This window comes from Haliaeetus albicilla, chromosome 26 (assembly GCF_947461875.1).
Source record: "Haliaeetus albicilla chromosome 26, bHalAlb1.1, whole genome shotgun sequence".
Lineage (NCBI taxonomy): Eukaryota > Metazoa > Chordata > Aves > Accipitriformes > Accipitridae > Haliaeetus > Haliaeetus albicilla.
Window position 1 is genome coordinate 12,951,387 of NC_091508.1, and position 20,116 is coordinate 12,971,502.

Sequence of the window (20,116 nt, forward strand, 5' to 3'; positions counted from 1 at the left end):
ATTTTCCCTCTGGTCCAAAAAAAAAAAAAAAAAAGGAAAAAAAAAAAGGACAAAAAAGCTCTTTGAAGCAGACCCCCGGGCTGGCTGAGCCATGGCCCCCGCACTCGTGACGAAACCTTGCCTGGCTCATTTCCCCAGCCCCCGCGGGACAGCCTGACTCAGCGGGGCCGCAGGAAAGCCCCAGCTCTCCCTGCCTCCACGCAGGCATCCCGTGTCCCCTCGCTGCCAGCTCAGCAACGGGGTGATGGCACCGGGATGTGTTTGCAGAGCCACGGAGGAGCGGACACCCGGGGGGCCGTGCCATCGTGTCCCTTTGCTGGGTATCCCTACCCTGGTGAAGGTCCCTCTGTGCTGTGGTGGTGATGGCCCATGCCATGGTGGCAATGGCCCATAGGACGTCCCGCTGGCAGGGGACCCGTAAGCAGCGTGTGCTGGCCCAGCCAGGCTTGCCAAGGCTGCCGGCGAAGGAGTTAATCACTAATTTAGCCAGTAAATGATTAGCGAGCGGGGGCGAGTTGCTGCAGGGAGCGCAGGCTCCCAGCAGCCCCAGAACTGGTGGCGCTGACAGGGACATCCATGGGCTGGCACACAGTGCCACCAGCCCGGCCAGCTCGCGCCTTGGGGAGGCAAGAACGAATGGAAGCTGATTTCCACCCAGATAAAGGCAGCGAAACCAAAAGGCCCCTCCTCGTCCGGCCACCGACTCCTGGTGCAAGGCGGTGAGGCCACTGCTCACCGCGACAGCCCCGCAGCATCCCCGGCTGTCCCCAACGTACCAGGGAGCGGCTGCCTGGCCCGTGGTTCCCATCGCCGGTGTGCGAGGAGGGCAGCAGAGCCGCCGGCGTCCTGCCTGCGCCCAGCTGGCAGCAGGGGAGCCGGGAAGGATGGGCACCACCGTGGTGCACACACCGCCTGGAACGTCACCCAAGTGCCGACCTTCCCATGCTGACCCCCTGCCTCGGGCTGCTCCGGTTCCTCCCGGCGGCCCGAGAGGACAATGAGGGTGGCTCTTCCAGCAAGGGAAACCAAGGACAAGGCCACCACAGGGAGGTTGATGCCACCGGCTGGGTGAAGGGTGCCCGGGTCATCCCTCACAGCAATCCTGCACCACTGCCTGGCCTAAATGCACCTGGGGGGTTTGCTCGCAGCCCCTCAGCTGCCCTCGTGTGCCCCATATCCTGGCATTATGCAGACGGTGTGTCTGGACATGCCCCACCGAGGGTGCACGGCACGCCAGGGATGGGGTGCACAGCATGGCAGGAAGAGGGTGCACAGCATGGTGAGGACAGGGTGCACGCACACGTGGATGGGGTGCACAGCGTGCCAAGGAAGGGATGCGGAGCACACCAGGGACGGGGTGCACAGCATCCCAGGGCTGGGGTGCTGAGCCAGACTTCAAACCAGCAGCACCCTACGAGCCCTGCGCACCACCTGCAGCTGCTGAGCTGGGAACGGCCCATGGACACAGGCTGTCCCCACCGGGCACAGAGCCCTGCTGCCGTGCCACCCGCCCTGCCCGCCGGCTCACCCCACCGCAGTGCTGGGCCCACCTCAGCGCAGGCTTGTCCCTACAAGATTTTAGGAAAGGCAGCGTGACAGCACACGATAGCTCCAGGCAGGCTGAGCATCAGCAACACAACAACCAGCAGAAGGGACTGTGCAAGAGGTGCCACTGTCAAGGGGGCACCAAGAAGAACCGAGAGCCGCTGCACCTCCCTGCAGGGAGCCGGGCAAGCATCCCACAGCACCGATGGATGCACCCAAAGGGTTAAACCCCGGCTGGCAGTTTAGGGTTTTGGGAATTTGAAGCTGAGTTCATTTCCACCCAGAAACACAAACTCCTTCATAAGGGCCTGACTCAGCCCAGCTGAGCATTCCCTGAGCATCCCCCTGGGAGGGGGTTTCCAGTGCGGCTCCCAGGGCGATGCTGGGGCTGGGGGGGGGGGGGCAGGTCAGGCACTGGCTCCCCGCCTGGAGGGACACCGTGGCAGAAAAGGGAGCTGAAGGAGGGGTTGTTCCTGATAACAGCAAAACCCAGGAGCTGACCTGGTAGCACTTTGTATTTTCCCCTCTCATAAAGACTGAAACAGGGAAAAACAGGGGAGGAAGAGCAAAGACCAGGGACAGTTTCCCTTCTTACCTCCCTGCACCCAAATGCACCCTTCACACAAATCCACCCAAAACCAGCCCAGGGCATTTCTGCTTCAGGCTGCTATCAGGATTTAGACTGAGCTTATCTGGAACAAACTGGAAGCGGAGGCTGCTCCCAGTGCCTGCCCTGGCTTTTTCTGCACCCCTCTGATGCCTGCACCCAGGGCACAGCTCGGCACTGGAGACCCGGCAGGACAGGGATTGCTGCCTGGCTCCAGCACCGCTCCAAAATCCATCGGGAATATTTTCAGCTACAAATCAGCTCAGAGGCATGGTCCGGGTGGAAAGGGGACGTATCCTGCCACCCCCTTGCCAGCAGCCCCGGGGATGAGCCGAGCGGCCGGCTGCCCTCTGACTCACGCCGTTGTGGGGAAGGGTGGGCAGGACGGGGGCTGAGCGGCAGGAAGGGATGAGGCAGCCTCAGAGCAGAAACCAGATGGGCCCTGGCCTGAACCGGTTCATCCTCTCTTGCCCTGCCTTTGCTGTGCAGGGCTCTGCCCCCGGATGAGTCAGAAGCGCCCATAGTGCCAGCTCAGGGCTGGGGCACCCATCGGGGACGTGGCTCTCTGCTTCGCCGCCTGCAAGGTGCACCCTTCACCGGCACCCAGCGCTCCATCGCATCCCCCATCCCGACTGCTGGCAGCACCCCGTGTCCCCGGGGATGTCCCCAGAGATGCTCTCCAGGGGCTCTGTTCCCACCGTGGCAGCACCCACCCCGTCTCCCAGCACCGCGCCCAGCCGCAGCGGTTGCACAACGCTGCTCCCCTCCCAGCCCAGAGCAAACAAACCTGCCGAAGCAGAGCCATGCGCGGCACGGCCGCAGGTAGGATCTAAAGCAGACCGGGAACTCCAAGGGGCCAAAAATGAAGCAGCACATTCAGCAGCAGGTCCTCAACCTAGGAACAGCCAAAAAACCCCCAACGGTGCTCTCACCTCGCTTTGGACACCCTTCACCCGCGGCTCCTGCTCCCCAATCCCAACCGCGAAGCCAGACTCAGCCCCGCTCCCGCGGATCGGGGCCGCATCCAGCCCAGCAGACGAGGGATTAGCGTCCGGTTACGTGCCGGCGGGTGTTTTCCCGCGACATGGATGCCGGTCTCCTGCTGCTCCCCGGGAACAGGCTGCTGTGGGGCTACATGCAAGGAATGTGCGTGTGAATAATAAACAGCGTTCGGGGCCTTTGAATATCTCTGGAGAAGCTGGTCAGGGCTGGACTGAGCCCAGCGCAAGATGTCTGCCCTGAACCTCCCTGCCCAAACAGCCTCTGAGGGATGGGGGCAGGAGGAGATCCCCTCCTGCCCACCCAGTCCTGCCTGATCTGGGCAAGACCCTCCTGCCCTATCCCTTCCCCTTTGAGCAGCCTTGCCTTCAGGGGTGATGCTCCAAAGCCACAGGGTGCAGGTGCCCACACAGGCACCCCAGTTGGGCTAAACCCACCCCAGCCCAAAGTGCCACCTGCCCAGTGGCACAGGTATCAGGTTCAAGCCCACCAGAAGAGGTGATTGCACTCGCAGGACAGTCAGAATACGTCCCACAGGCAGGGAGGTGGCTGTGGGGAGCTGAAGCATCCCCCGGGACCAGCTCGGCTCAAGCTGGATACCATACCCCAAACCCTGTGCCGGACCAGGACCCACTGCCCTCATCCTGGCTGCAGTCACATAACCCCACATGTCCCTTGTCCCCCAGGGTTCCACCAGCACCTGGCCAGGCTGGGGAAGAGCCACCAACCCTTTGGTGCTCACCCCACAGCGGCTGCTGCCCCGCAGCACGGTGGGACCCAGCATCATCCCTCCCCAAATAAGGCTCCGCTCATCCACCAGCACCGGCCCGGCAGCATTGCATCCGCTCTGGTGTGGCACAACCGCCACCACGGCCAAGTCAACGCTGGGTCGCAGGCAGTGCCGCTGCGGGGTGCTGCACTGGCAGCAGCGTCCTTTGGGCACCCACATGGGGCCCTGTAGCACCTGGGAGCTGTGGCACCAAGGGGGGTCCCCATGGCAAAGGGGACAGATCAAACTTGGGCACCTCCAGGTCTCTCATGCTCCGGGTGCTGGGGACAGCAGGGGGTGGGTGGTCCTTGCTCCGGGATGTCGCAGCAAATGCTTCTGTGCCCGGCAGGGGACAAGCAGCCAGTCCCCTTGTGCCTCCTCCCTGCCCAGCCCCAGGGAGAGAGGCTGAACCTGGCACGCTCTTCCACCACCGAGCTGGCCAGTGCCAGTGGGAAACCCAATCCAGCACCCCAGGAGGAGACCAAACAAAGACTTTTATGTACATCCAAAAAAAAAACCCAAGAGCTACTTGAACAAAACAGCCCTGAGCCTGTTCTGGGCTCTGCCACAGGCCCTGCTGCTGGGGGGGTTCCTGTGCCCAGCTCCTCCGTGAGGCTGGGGGAGGACAGAGGGTCCCCACCAGCCCCACAGTGCCCATCCCACGCCATGCCCCCCATGCCTGCTCCCTCCTCCTGATGAAGGGTGATGCCCTGGCTGAGGGTGACCACGGGCCCAGTGTCTCCCATGGCCAAGGATGCTCCAGAAGCAGCACAGCCCCTGGTGAGCCATGGACACCCCGGGCTGGTGGGCACCTGCCCCATGGGGCTGGCAGCCAGTGCCTGGCAGCACAGAGCATCACCAGCATCTTCCTTGCTGCAGGAGGGTGGGTGGCAGCCAGCAGAGCAAAGTGGGTCCTAGGCAGAGGCAAGGCAGGGATGTTCCCAAAACAGAGATGTTCCCAAGGCAAGGCTCTGTCCTGGTCTCAGGTGATGCCCTGCATGCGTTGGGAGCAGAGGAAGGGGCTCAGGGTGCTTCCCATGGCTGAGCCACCACTGCTTTGGGTGCCTGGGAACTGGCAGCCCCGCTATCCTGCCCCACGCAGTGGCACTGAGGTCATCCCAGCTTTGGGACACACCTCTTCATGCAGGGAAACCCCCCAAGGGGCATCTCACATAGCGCTGAGCAGGGCTGGCAGAGGGAGAGAGGAAGCCAGGACAAGCGTCCCGTGTGCCAGGAGCCACCAACCAGGAGGGAAGGGAGGTCCTGGCCCAGGTCCCCAGCCAGCTCCAGGGCAGAGCATCCCATCAATCCCTGCTGCATGGGGACATCCCATCCTGGGGACTCCCATGGCAGAGGGATCCAAGCCCCCCCAGAGCAGGGCTGGGAGCCCGGCTGCAGGCAGGGACAGATCCCTGCTGGGGAAGGGCAGGAGGGCACGGAGAAGGGCACCATGCTCTACCAGCCAGAGCCACGACCTGCACCGAACATCACTGCCCTTTCCCTTTGAAAAGGGGGAAAAGGTGGAGTTTTACTCCTTCCTCCCCCTCCGGCCCAGGAGGCTGGGAGGAAGTCTGCTTGCAACGAGCGGCTGTGCTCTGCCCCTTCCTCCCCTCCTGGCCCCCCTGACACCGGGCTCTCCATAGAGCTGGTGCGGGCACATCCAGGCATGGGACAAGGCTCAGGGGCCAGCCAGGGAGCACAGCTGCTGCTTGGGGATCTCACGGCCAGACACCAGCCAGGCTCTGGGTGCTGCAGCCCAAGGGTGCAGTGACACCTTCTGCAAACTGGGTGGTGGGACCAGACCTGGGTCCTGCAGGGGCAAAGTGCGTGCTCAGCCTCGTGCTGGAGAGCTGGTGCTCACCTGCCTTCAAACCTCGCCCGGCAAGCTCCTATGGATAAGCATCCCTGGATCTCTCCAGCCCTTCTGCCGGCTGAAAACCTCTAAGACACAGAGCCCAGGGTCCTGGCAATGTGGGAGGCAAGAGCCCCATCCTGCAAGCAGACAGCTTTCCAGCTTCCCCCCATCTCCCTGCTCGCTGGGAGCAAGGGCAGGGCAGCTGCCGGCTGGATTGTGAAATAAAGTCTGGTCGTGAGATGCTGCTGTAAGAGGGATGGAAATGGGACGGCTGGGTCTGACACCACTCCTTCCCCATGGGCTGGGACCAGGCTCTTGCCCACGAGGCCGGCTGCAGGGTCTGTCCATGGGACGCACCACCCATTGCATCCCCATGGACCCTGGCTGTCCGCACGCCTAACCCTGGGCTCTTTCACTGGCTGTTTTGGTGACTGTCCCCATACCCACGTGGCATCTTTGCTGTTCCCAGCATGGGGCCAAACCGGCAGTGCCATAGCTGTGGCGAAGCCAGGGGTGGGAGCCAGTGGCTTGTTGCAACCTGCCACGGGGCTCAGGCAGAGGGACGGGAGCCCGTCAGTCCCCAGGAGGGTGGGATAGGGCTGACAGGGGATGTGCCAAGAGGTGCCAAGCCTCCCTGGGCTCAGAGCTAGCCTCTGCAGCAATCTGGGGGCAGGAGGGAGGCAAAGGCTTGGGAAATCCCAGCTCTTGGCTGTGCTTCCCTTGCTGGGTCCCTGCAATGGGTTTAGGGGTGTCTGATACTGCAGTGTGGGGGAAATCCTGGTCTGCAGGGTGCTTTTGTCTCCCTGGGCTGACCTGAGGGGCCAAGGAGTGCTCTCAGCTGCGATGCCGCCTCTGCTCCTCCTGTCCCCAGCCCTCCTGCTCCCAGGCAGAGCAGGGATGCCCTCCATGCGTGCCCCAGCTTGCTCAAGGCAAGGCCTTTGGCTAAGCCCCTGCTGGGGGAGGCAGGGAAAGCCCCCCCAGGAGGGAAGGCAGGCTCTGTCCTGGGGCCGAGCACAGGCAGGGCCAGGAGGGCTCCCACCTCCTGCCCACGTGGGAATGCCACCAGCACAAGAGGCCCCTGCAGCCGGTGACGTCCCCTGCCCCAACACGCTGGCTCCGAGCGAGCCCTGTGCCCCAACATGACGGCTGCGGGTAAGCCCTGGCTTGCCAGAACCAGCCCTTCCCCGCTGGCAGGGAGCCCTGACATGCCAGGGGAGTTATTTATTTCACGATGAAAGAAGACACACACTTCGTTACAAGAAACTACTCCACATCTCCAGCACATTGCAGTGCCGATCCCTCAGAGCCTCCCTGCATCGTTCCCGCACCCCGGGGCAGGGTGAAGGTTTCAGCCTCAAGACCAACCCCAGAGCCCATCAACAGCAGCCACCGCCTCCCGTGCTGGCTGGAGCTGATCTGCGGCCAAGGCTAGGAAATGAGTGTCACACTTAAGGAAGCCACAGCAAACCTCTTCCCGCTGCCGGCAACCTCCCCCTCTGCGGCACACCGCAGCCAGGCACCCTTCGGCATTTGCCAGGCACCTCCGGACCTGACCCCGCAGCCTGTCCCATCGGCACCCAGACTCCCGGCAGGAGAAGGATGCTCCTCCGTGGCATCGGGGATATGCAGCCACCGATGCCCAACAAGGCTTGTTGGAGAGGAAAGGCTGTGGGTCTGGCACCAGGGGTGAGGCTCAGTGTCACTTCTGCCACCGTTGTGTGGGCTGGTGTCTGTAGAAAGACCCACCCCATATAACAGCTAGTTTATTCAGCAATTAATGAGCCGGAGACTCCCTGGAGATGCCAGAACAAGGTGTGAGCTCCCAGGGACCTTCCCTGCGCTGCCACTCACCTCCCCATCCCTCTCGCCGCAGAGGTACCCGGCAGCTCCTGCTGCATCCCTGGGCTCTCCCACCTGCCGGGTGCCCAGGACCACCAGCCCCGTGGGGCAGAGCCACCCAGTTCCTGCCAGCCACACTCTACCTCACCCCCCTGGAGAAGGGGTCCATGGGGCTGGGACGCACTAGGGAAGGAGTTATTCCAGCACGAGGGAAGAGCTTCATCCAGCCCCTTGCTGAGGGCACCTATTGCCCTGGACAGGAGGGAACGCTGTGCAAAAACCCAAGGCACCCAGTGACATCTCGGCTTTCCCGGGAGCCCTGGCAGGACATCCCATGCCTGCCACCCTCGTGTCCCCAGGTGATGGTGCCCATGCTGGGCATCCTTGCGCAAGGAGAGGGAGCCAGTCCCTGCTCCAGCCCGTGGAGCAGGTCGGGAGTAGCTCCCAACCCACATTTGGGAGGAAGAGGAGGAGGGCAGCCAAAGGATGTTGACAAACAAGCTGGGTGACTCAGGCCAGGATGATGTCCAAAGTAGGGCGGCAGAAGGAAGCACTTACCAATTGTAGAGACTCTGGCGAAAGGGATGCAGGAGCAGCAGGCAGCACGGCCTGAAAACCACCCCAGTGTAGATCACACCCCCTGGGCTGCCCTTTCAACCCCAGCACAGCAGAGCATCGCCAGTGCTGGCAGGGATGCTGCCTGCACGCCTGCTCAGGCACCAGGAGAGAGGTCCAGTTCCACCAGCACCACCAGTGGGAGGAAAGACCCTGGTCCTGAACCACCAACACATAAGTCACGCACGTGTGGCTCGTGAGCTCCGGGAGATGTTGGCATCAGCCTCACTGCATGGACTCGACATGGCACGGGACCTTCGCAGCACAGCTCTGATGGCAGAGGTCCCAATGCAGAGAGGACCGTGCCATGCATGACATGGGAAGGCTTTTTGCCACCACCCTCCTGCCTTTAACCCACCTGCAGTGCTCAGAGCTCTACTCCCAGCAGGGGGGAAGGATCTGGCCCAGGCTCTCACCATCTCCCCACAGCCCCAGGGCTTGCTGCGTGCCTAGCCGGCATAGTTCTGCTGGTGTACGGGGGCTGAAGCCACAGGGAGCATTGCCAAGCCCAGAGAGCTCCCGTCCCTGCTGCAATTAGGGGTCACATCAGCCTGGGCAGCTCCTCCAAACTCCCCAAAGTTGGGAGGACAACTGGGAAAAGTTGCCTGGAGAGGGGATGAATCCCTCCCCGGGCGCCGGCAGGAGCAGTGGCAGCAGAGAACAGGCCGAGCTAGGCAGGAAAACCCGGAGTTTTCCCCAACGCGTTGCTTTGCATGCCTGACAGCAAGTCGTGCCTTGCCTGTTGGGTTACGGCCCCTCCCAGCTCTGGGGGCTTTTCACGCAGCGAAGAGACCGGGCGGAAAGCGGAAAGGTGCTTAGTGAATCCAGTGGGCTCCAGTCTCTCCCAGGGAGGTGTCCCAGCACAGGTGCAGGTCCCCCCTACTAACTCTGAACCTTCAGAGCTGCAGCATGGCACAGGACATGTACCAGCTCAATCTCCATAATCCTATTTCACAGGAATCCTATTTTCCCCATGAAAACTCGTCTGCAGCCCCCGCCCCCCCGGTATAACAGCTCGGTCCTTGCTAGGGTGCAACCATCCAGCCTGGCCTTGCAAACACCTAATTTCTGGCCCAGCAGAGACAGATTCCTGCATAGGAAACCCAACCAGGCTTTTCCTTGTTATTCTTCAGGATTAAAACCACAGGGCCTGGACAGGGAGCCATCTCTGTACGGAGAACCAGGAAGTTAAACGGAGATTTGGGACGTGCTTTGGACCCAAATGTGCTGCGGTGAGCAGCCATGCACAGACCCGAGCCGGTACAGCCTCATGGATCAGGCGCTGCAGCCTCATGGATCAGGCGCGTCGAGCTTTAACTATGCAACATGAAAACCCCACAGTGCGTTACAAGCTCTCCTTCAAAGCTCGAAAACCTGCTGGCGTCCTGCTGAGCCGCATACCACGTAAGCATTCCTGCCAGCCGGCCCAGGACGGTGGGGCCTGGCAAGGTGGATGGGCTTTACCATACACCGCGAGACATCGAGTCCACGTGCCGGTATCGCGGCAGCTGTACCACGCTGCTCCATCGGTGCCGGACCCGCAGCAGCTTTTTCCCCCAAAGCCATTGGGGAAAAAGGACGTCAGAGCCGCTCCCGTGGCTTTATGGCAGAGATGGAGGAAAGATACGGCAGAGCCACTTCCAAAACCCCAGCACTCCCTGAGCCCTTGAGCTCCCCACAAGGTGCGCAAGGTCCAGCGTGAAGCCACGCTCCTCCGTGCCACCCGACTAGGTGCAGCTTCGCGGGGGGGTTGCTTAACCTGGTGGAGAGGAGGGTTTTTCAGCCTGGGGAGCTGAAACCGAAGCCAGAGCACGAAAGGGCTCGGAGGTCAAGTCCTGCCTCCTCGGGAGCTCCGGGGAGCGAAGCGCCCGCATCACAAGTGACGCAAGGTGGCTCGGGGGGGGGCACAGCACCCCGATGGAGGAGTGACCCCACTTACAGGGGTCAAGCAAGTCACCACAGGCACCAATTAGCAGCCCTGCCCCCCCCCCGCCACCGCCCTCCCAGCCATCGCTTGGCACAAACCCGTGCCTGTACAGAAGCCGTAATCCCACGTTCAGCAATTCCCAGGCGGCGCTGACCAGACATCCTGCGCCGGGGGGCAGAGGCACTGCCGGGCAGTCGCCCCGGGACGGCCGAGCTCTCAATGACCACATTGTCACCCTTCCCCGTCCCACAGCGGTGGCGGGGGGACTGCTGTGTCCTGCCTGTGCTGGGGCAGGCCTGGGACATCCCAGATGGGTGCAGCCAGTCCTTCCCCCCCAGCCCAGAGCCCTTGGGGAGGCTTCCCTAGGGATCCCCCAGCACTGCTAAGGGGGAGAAAGTTCATCTGCCGGCCCAGCCCCAGCAAACCCCGTGTTGACAGTGGTTTCCCTGCGCAGGACCCGGCTTGCCAGCATCTCTCCGGAGCCCAGCTTCCCCCCCTTCCCTCCCCACAGCCCGGAGAAGCTCAGCGCATGAACAAGCTCCCCGGTCCCCGGAGCCAACACAAACACCCCCGGCACAACCCAGCCTTTCATTTGGGAAGGCAGACAGGCACTTCGGGTGCCCCCCCGCCCCCGGCCGTGCCCAGCCAAGGGGACAGGCAATAACGCAGGGAAACTGCAACGTGGTGGAAAGAAAAAAACCAAGAAGTTTAAGGTCCGGGAAAGAGGGGAAGAGCAGGCGGGGGGGGGCTCCCGGGAGCACGGGGAGGGGGCGGCGTGTGTCCCCCTGCCCGGACTGAAGAGAGGGACGGGAAGAGCCCGCCTGGGTTAAGGGGAGAGGGGGAAGCGCGCCGGGAGCTCACCCGCGATGTGCTGGCGGCGACCCTCGTCCAGGTGCGTGGAGACCACATCTCCCATGGCGAGCGGAGCCGGGCCGGGGCGGGCGGCGGCGGCGGGAGGAGGAGGAGCAGGAGGAGAAGAAGGAGGAGGAGGAGGAGGAGGAGGAGGAAGGCAGCGCCCGGGGCGGTCAGGCAGCGCGGCGCCCCATGGCAGCCCCAGCCCCGCCGGCCTCCCCGGCCACTCCCCCCGCGCCGCCCCCCGCCAGCCGCGCCAGCGCCCCGGGGAGCGTGTGTGCGTGTGCGTGTGTGTCTGTGTCTGTGTATCTGTGTGTGTGTCTGTGTGTGTGTGTCTCTGTGTGTGTCCGTGTGTGTCTGTGTGTGTCCCTCCTCCTTGTAATTAGCTGCTCTAATTTGCTCGCTGGGGGATGGGGCAGGCTCAAAGAGAAGGGTTGTGCTGCCCCATCGGGCTGCCCCCCCCTCCCCTCCCCGCCCCCGGGGTGCGCTGGGTGCTGGAAGCACCTCCGCCCGCTCTCCCTCCCCGCACGGCACCGCCGTGCCCCCCACCCACACACTGCGGGGACCCACGCCAGGTCCCGCGGCTGGCGGCGCCAGGCAAACCAGCTCCGTCTTGGCACCGGCCTCCTTCCCCTCCTGCCGTTGCTTCACGGGGCCATTGCAACACCCGCTCCTCCCTTTGTACCTGCGGGCTCACGCCCAGCTCCTCCGCAGCCTCAGCCCTCGGCTCCTCTCGACGCCAAGGTTGGAGGGCGGCCGTGGGAGCCGGCCGGGCAGCAGCACGGAGCGGGAGGAGGGCGAGGGGCACCTCTGCCTTCCCCACCCTCCGGGCAGCTCTCATCGTGCGGGAGAACGGGATGGAAAAACTCAAGTTGCCTTAAAACGTTCTCCAGCCACAGGGTTTGGACCAAGAGCTGTTTGGCCCTGCTCTCCCAGGGTGGGGGAAGCCAGGAGGGGGCTGGCATCTCCCAGATCATCCACCGTCACTGGGGAGCTGGAGGGCACGCTCCGAATGGGATACTGGAACCAGAAGCGCTCCACCAGTCCAGCAAAATCCCCTCGCACACGCTCCGCCGGGCCTGAAAATTGACTGGCCGGATCCATGGGGTGCTGCTGGGCGGCGGGCGAGCTCCCAGGCCCAGAGCTGCTGGCCCAGGGAGGGAAGCAGCCGGGGCTGGGGAGCTGGAGGAAGCCGTGGAAAAGCTCCTCCTTCCTCTGCTGTAGCTGCAGCTCCTCTGTCGAGAGCAACAGGCGGAAACAGCCCTCGCGGGATCCTCCGCACGCTGCCTGGGCAGGATCCGGCTGGAGGAAAAGCCTTGACTGCATGGTTCCCAGACCCCTGGGCACAGCGAGCGGCCGGGGTGTGACCAAGGGAGGAAGAGGAGGAGGAGGAAGGGGGAGGACGTGGCGGTGTGGCCAGAAAGTTCAGGCTGTTCCCAGCTGCAGGGCGGCTCCGGGGAGTCGCTGCTGAGGTGGCTCCATGCCTTGGGATCGCTCCGGTCCCCGGATGCTTCCAGGCCACTGGGAGCCTGGGCTGGGCTGGGCAAAACTCGGCTCAACCGCGGCCAGGTTGCTTGGCTAGGTCCAGGCCAGCCGGCGTGGAAAGGGCTCTGAGGTTGTACCGCGAGTCTTTTCCCGGGCTGGACTGTTTACCCGGCGGCGGGAGGGAGGAGTGGATGGAGGTGGCCAGCCGTGGAGCAAGGCATCCTGTTTATCCTGCCTTAAATAGCTCTTCTCGGCCAGCCGCAGGCTGCTGGGCTGGGGACGGGGACGAGAGGCTGCTCGCACCTCTCCCTGCCAGTTGCCACCAGCCCTGCCCTGAAATGATGCCCAACACCCGCCTGGCACACCCGTGGGGGACACACGGATGATGACCACGGGCTTCTTCCCCACCCTGCCGACCCAGGATGCTGCCACCCTGGGGCCAAGCATCCTCCTGAGGGGGAGGGATGCGGGTGCTCCCATGCCAGGCCGGGCTCTCCTAAAGCCAAACACTCAACACGAGGCCAAAGAGCATCAGGACATCAACTGGCATCCAGGTGCCACCCTGCATCTGCCCCAGCACCTGTGGGAGCAAGGGTGGCTGGGGCTGGGCTGCAGCTGGGGGCTGCTGGGGCTGGGGTATCCCCTGGGCTGGGCTCACCCCCCAAGGATGCCCACCACACATCAGCCCTTTCCATCTTGACACGTTTCTTAGCCCTGCAAGTCATTTCAAAGGGAAAATTGTTTCAAAGCTGAAATATTTACCTTTTTCTCTTTGCAATGCCCTGTAAGAAGGCTTTTCCCTTAGCAGCAGGCTTGTTTGCAGTTTGCCTGGCCAAAACGCTGTTGAAATCAAGGGGTTCTCGTGGGAAATTTAGCTACAGCAAAATCTCATTTCCAATAGAAAATTGTTCCACTGGAGGCTTTTAAACCCTTTCCCCGGTGCTGATCCCCGAGGAGTCTGGCTCTGAATTCATTTGAAAGTCTGCCTTAGTGGGGTGATGGTATGTAAAAGGTGGGGAAAATGCATCCACCTCCCTCAAATTGAAAAAAAAATTAATATCTACCCATGGTAATAACTTCATTTAATAATGAAACCAAGCTTCATTCCTTTAGAAGCAACAATGTATGGAATATGATTTAGGCAGTGCACACACAGTCCTGCTAAATAGACCAAGTAAGTGGTATAAAACCCTTCTTTTTGAAAAGTCAGTCCACGTAAGCACTGGAGCACTACATACTGAGCCATTACCTGTCTCTTTTGCCCACTGATGTATTTCTTAAATAAATAAATAAAAAACCCCAACCTCATTATAAGGCAAAAAATAGAGAGCATTGATATTGTTGATTTGCAAACAGGAAGGTTATATTTGTGGCCTGCAGAAATAGCGTGTCAACAGAGACCGGAGGCCATAACGCAGACACAGAGGCTGTTTCTGGGGCTTGAAAAACCACCTGAAGATGAGCACGACATCCCGGCATCGTTAGTCAGCGCTGTGCGGTGACACAGCGCAGAGCTTTTGCCGCACGCTGGCTGGTGGCAGAGACAGGCTCAGCTGCTAAAGCTTGGGAGGGGGAAAGTAAAGGAGTTATCTAAAGGGTTTTGTCGTGAGAGGAGGCGTTTGGAAGCTCAGAGCTCAGCAGTGGCATCACATTGAGCACTTCTCCATGTATTCCCACATGGCCATGTGCAGAGCAGATTGTCCCCGACGTGGTCCTGGCCAGGGTTTCCTCCATCCCCACCGCCCCGCTGGGTGTCCGAGGAGGATGGGGACAGGGATGGGAATGTGGACGGTTTGTCCTTCCTCTCCTGCTGCCAGTTTCTGGCAGCAGCACGGGGCAAAGCCCACCCTGGCCTTGCTCAAGCGCTGAGCCTGTCCCGCCGTGGCTGGGCAAGGGCTGCAGACACAGCCCCCCAGTGCTTTCCTGCCTCCCCTCCTGGCCCCGTCCTCCCCGAGCTATCTTTAAATTCAGCACACTCTGCACTGCCTGTGTGCAAGGGAGGCTCATTCCTTTGGCACAGAGATGGGCAGCAGCGCCGGCTCAGGCATTGCCCCGCTCTCCTTCCCTGCATCCCTCCAGAAAGGCACCTGCTCCGGGTGACACCACTGCCGAGGCTGGAGCTGAGCCCCGCGGGGTTCAGGAGCCCTCGGCAGCCCTGAGCAGGGGGAAACCAAGCGCAGCAGCTCCTGCACTGCAGATGATGCTCAAATGGGTTTATTAAGCCTGGCCCCGTGTCTGCCCCACATGCTGGGGCTGCAAGCGGACCCCGCACAGACATCCCTCCCATTAGAGACTGTGCAGATACGGAGTTTTAAAAAATTACACCGTGATAAAGTCTAATCATCCCAGCTAATTACATCTCACTAAACAGATGGAAATAATGCTTATCTGCCTGGAGCTGGCTGAATTATCCTAGCTTCGAAATGAAGGATTTCCCTCTGAATACAGCCTAGGAGAATAAACGCTCTTGCGGTTTCAAGCAGTTGCCTGGGACCACGGCGATGGCAGCAGCAGCTATCTGAGATAGTCCCCGAACTGGCAAAGCCCTCAAAGCACGTCTGAAGCCTGAGGCTGGTGCAGAAGTCCACCATGACGAGCAAAGTACTCCAGACCTCTCCTTCACCCTCCCAGGGACCCAGCACATCTCCTGAATGGTCCTGATGCCCCAATCCATATCCATGAGGGAGTATTTAAATTAAAAAGAGTTGATTACTTGGGATATTTTTATGCTCACAGCAGCCAAACCAAGCCTGCCAGGGTCTGTGTGCTCAGCTCCCTGCCCCTCCTGCCTCTTCAGCTGGTCCCCCTGGATTCGGTACCCACGGGGAGGATCACCCCTGCCTTGCTCCCCTTGGATTTTCCATGCAGTCATTACCACAGTGTAAAATCTGACCTCTCAGCAGCAAAGGTGTTTGCTGCACCTGCAGAGTGCCCAGAACAGGCTGTTCCCCGTCATTTGCTGCCTCCAGGACCTGCTGAATTCCTGCAACCGCTAAATGCAAGAGTATATTGCAGGATCAAGCTTTCAGCTCAGTAAGTATTTATTTCCCTTTCTGTGATATAAGGAGCAATCAGCGGAGTTTACCTTTCACCCTCTTTGACCCTGGGACGAGGATCTGTTTCCACCTTGGCCAGATCACTGGGAAACCTGATCGCTTTGGGGGAAGAGCCTGGGGGTGCTTGCAGGCAGGAGGTGCAGCCGGGGGGGGGGGGGGGGGGGCGGGGGGGGGCGGCGTGTTCAGGGTGGCCCTTACAAATAGAGCTGCATGCATTTCTCTGGTGGCCCTGGCAGCCAGCACAGCTGGGCTCAGGTCCCCATCCATGGGGGGACGGCCACATGCAAACACACCCAGGGTCACCTCTAAGGCCTCAGAGGTGAATAAGACACGTCCTTGCTAAGGGACTCTGCTGCGGTGTGGGGTCTGAGCAAGCCAAAGTTGGGCAGGAGGGAAAAGCCCCAGCAAACGAGGGTGTGAACACGTTCTCCTGCTCGTGCGCTGGGGGCTGCTCACCTTCATGGGAACTCGTCTTGGCGCAATGAACAGCTGTATAATTGCAGCAGTAAAACTTCCTTCTGCTGACAAAGCCGAGGGCAGCTCCGCCCGGCCCCACGGAGCAGCAGTGCCCTGCCCGTGGCTCCGAGGACGAGCCCCGTGGGTAGTTGCACCCCCCGTCCCACTGACTGCAGCGGGATATGGTGTGCCGGAGCAACACTCCGAGATAACAAGGTGATTAAGCAGTGCTGAATCAGGCCTGCCGCCACCCCGGCTTTTGCTGAATCAGGGCTGGAGCCGGGGCAGGATCAATAACCTCCAGCTCCAGCCTGGGCACAGAGCCTCTGCGCGGAGGGATGGAGGGGACCAGCTCCAAGCCTGGCCAAGGCTGGGCAGCCACCCGGGACCCTGCAAAAACCCACAAGCCAGTCCCACGGGGCTGTGGCAGGCAGCGCAGGGGTCGGGGTGTACCCGGGAGGGTCACCCCCACCCACACACCCCCGTGGGTGAGCACCCAGCCCGCCGGCGAGCGTCCCGCTGCAGGGAGGGGACCGGCAGGGCCGGGGGAGCGCGGCCCCCCGGGGCTTGCAGAGGGCACGGGTGGAGGAGGGTGGCTCATGTGGATCACCATTCCCCTCTGCTGGTCGGGACTGGGATAACTGGTCGCCGCCAGCCAGGCCTCGGCGGGGAGCCTGGGCCGGCCGGGTGCAGCCTGCGGAGGGTGCGACAGCCTGGCTGCCCCGGCACCGGCACGGCATGGCACGGCACGGCATGGCATGGCATGGCATGGCATGGCATGGCGTGTGGGAGCGGGCACCGGCGTGGCATGGGCACTGGCACCAGCATGGGCATGGGCGCTGGCACGGCATGGGCACCAGCACGGGCATGGGCACCGGCATGGCATGGGATGTGGGAACGGGCACCAGCACAGGCGTGATCACCGGCATGGCATAAGCAGACAATCTGCCTCAGGCAGCGGCACCAAGGTGGGCAGGGGGTGTGGGGACAGTGGCACTGGCATGGGCATAGGCATGGGCGTGGTCACCAGTACTAGCATGGGCATAGGGTACTGGCACCAGCATGGCCACTGGGATGAGCACAGGGTATGGGCATGGGCGCCAGCATGGCATGGAACATGGGAACGGGCACCAGCATGGGCATAGGGCATGTTTGTGGGTACAAGGCGGGGGCACAGGATACAGCCATGGGGCATGGGGATGGGAATGGTGCATGGGCACAGGCACGAGCATGGGGCACAGCATGGGCACGGGCAGTGCCTCCCCAGGCCCTCCAGCTGTTTGCAGGCTGCTGCAGGGACCCAGGAGGGGCTGAGGGCTCTGCCAGCTGCCTGGCTTTCCCAAGGAGCCCACACTGACGGGCACTGGACACCAAGAAACATGGGAATGATGGTCTCAGCCCATTCAGCTCCAGTGGCTATTCCCCATGTGGATCAGGCCAGGATGAGGCCCTGGCTCTGCCCCTTGCTGTAGGATACTGTGAAGAGTGGTTTTCTGACCTGTGGGTTCTGCACCACTTCCAAACCCTGGGCAGGGATGGGGCACCACATCATGCAAGGCCTGGGTGCTGGGTCACGGCAACCACTGCTCTGGGGAAAGGAAAAAAACCATGTTTGAGCAATGACAGACAGCTGGAAACAGCGGGAAAACCCAAAGCACAAAGCCTGGGCCCTGCTTGCGCCCAGAGCAAGTGTCTCTGCTCAGCCATCACCCCTTGCTGCCTCCAGCAAAAACAACAGGCATTTGGACACTATTAACCCCAAGCAGCTTGGCCCCAGGCAGCTCATGGGGACGAAAGCAAGGGGTCATGCTGTGCCTTCCCTGTCTCTACAGCCACCTTCCCTTGGGACACATTCCCAGCCTGGGGCGAGTCATTTGGCTTCATCGTCACCAGTTTGCCTCTGCCTGCACCGAGGGTGGGGGGGAAGCCGCCTCCCTGTTTCATACCCCCTGACGATGGATGCATCCCCCAGCGGGACAAAGCCTGGGGGGTTTCCCCCTCCCTGGGGCTGTGGAGGAGAGGATATCCCCAGGGCTCAGGCAGTTTTGCAGAGACTCACCCTGCCTGCGAGCCAGTGGCCCCAGGGGCATCAGAGAGGGCCCAGAGATATGCTCATGCTCTCGCACAGCTGCCCTGTGGGTGCCCCTGGGGTCCCAAATGTGCCCAGAGAGTGCCTGGTCCCCAGGGCCAGTTGGCAGGTCAGCAGGAGCTGCTGGTGTTTCCCCTAAGCCCTAGCCCCAGGACTCAGCGGGTTGCGAGACATCTCCATTTCTCCCAGTTGAACACATTTCCAGCATCTCGATAGCTTTCAACTGAACTTTTGGGTTTGAAAAAGCCCAGAGGACCAGCAAGGAGGGATCAGGATGTGGCCGCAGGGCTGCTCAGGAAAGCGTCTCCCACATCAACTCCCCCTCCGTGCCACAGACATCCTCAAACTTGTCATTCAGGAAAACCAGCTTCAGCCAGCTCCCTCTGATTTCCTGACCCTGAGACCAGTCCCTCGTCTTGCCTCCCAGCTCCGTCCGTTATTTAGGCAGGGTTAAATCACATGCCAACAGTCGCCGCTTGCTGCAGAGGTCCCAGCCCCCTGACCTGGCCATCCCAGTTCTCATCACTCGGACCAAAGCAGCACAGAAGGGAGCGAGGGGAGCAGCCACCACCTCTCCCCATCCACCCTGATGTTCCTTCTCAGCCCTACGATGGAAAGGGAGGTGAGGAAATGCTGCTCCCCTTCCCTTACCTGTGCGTGGTGTCTCACGTGCGTCAGGACCACACTTGCTGCAGCTCGGCTGTGCTGGGGGGGTCTGGGCTTCGTGGCTCCGACTCCCCACCTGGAGCCCCTTGCAGAGGATGGAAAGGCTTCTGGTGGTCTCCAAGGGTCTAAGGTGTGTGGCCAACAGCCCACAGTCCCTGCTTGGAGGACCCACCATCCCAAGGTGTTTTGCACCCCAGCAAATGCCTTTGAGTGGGAACCAGCCTCTAGCCCCGAAGCCAGCAGGCTTCTTGATGTCAGGACTTGGGCTCCCCATATTTGATGGGGCCAAGCCCCTGCTGTCAGGAAGGCAATGCCAAAGCATCCTTCCCGGAGGCAGCCCTCTCTCCACCCCACCATCGGCAGGACTCTTCTGTCCCTGCTCTCCCAGCACTCACCTCCAAGGCCTCCATCCCCAGCCTGGCATCCCCCCGCCTTTGCCCATGCAGCCTGCGGATGGGGATGGTCAAGGTTTGGTTGCTGATTTTTCAAATGAAGCAAGCTTCACTCTTTCTTTCTTCATTTTTTTCCACCAGATGTGATGGATGCAGGAGAACCACACAGCTGCCAGGGAGCCGAGTATCCCTGAGGGCAGAGAGGGGGGACACCGCAGGGACCCACAGCAGATGGGTGCCGGCTCACCTGCAGCTCTGTACACGTGCCGTATTTTTGCCTACAGACAAGCGATGCTTGGCCTCACCGGGAAGATTGACAGCAAGATGGGAAAGGAATATAAACACCTCACTCTTAAATAGCCTGCTGGTATTTATAGCCTGTGGTTGGCAGAGAGTCCAGTGGCTCTGACAAACTCGACTCCAGCTTATTTTTAAGGAAGCATTGAAGAGAACACGTTTTAAAGCAAAGAATCAAGCCGCATATCTGCCTGACCCAGGGATGCTGGGAACCCACACGGCTGGGCCAGAGCACGGGCCCTCATCACCCCACCGTCCCTCCAGACTCTCCTTTGCTGTCCTGTGTCCCCAGGCACCCCCTGTCCTGCATCGCCTCTGAGTGACGGGGTGAATATTTATACAGCTGTACGTATAAATAGGTATATATATCCCTCTCTATACCTGCAGGCACAGCCTGTTTCTGGAGCACTCTGCCATTAGCTCAGGCTCTGTGCAAGCATCGCACTGTTTCCCACCTCCTTTCCCATTTTTCCCTCTTCATCCCATCACACCCTGCCCAGGTTTGGAAGGGAGAAGCACAGAAACACTCAAATCCCTTCAGCATGACCCCGGGAGCCAGCTTGGGGCCAAACGCAGAGGCTGGCACCCCCTGTACGCACCCCGCACCCCAGCTTGGAGGAGAAGGCACCCTCCTGCAGTAGCACCCGGGTGTGAGGAGCTGCCGTGC

At 61.4% G+C, this 20,116-nt stretch overlaps 1 protein-coding gene across 1 annotated transcript in view; it reads right to left on the bottom strand.

Annotated features, from left to right (window-relative positions):
* NIBAN2 (niban apoptosis regulator 2) overlaps positions 1 to 11,285 on the bottom strand; it is a 31,875-nt gene extending 20,590 nt beyond the window's left edge. The window contains exon 1 of the mRNA XM_069771391.1: positions 11,018 to 11,285. Within this exon, the coding sequence (XP_069627492.1) occupies positions 11,018 to 11,072 (55 nt within the window). The 5' untranslated portion in view covers positions 11,073 to 11,285. The remainder of the gene's footprint in view (positions 1 to 11,017) is intronic.
* Positions 11,286 to 20,116: the final 8,831 nt, after the last annotated feature.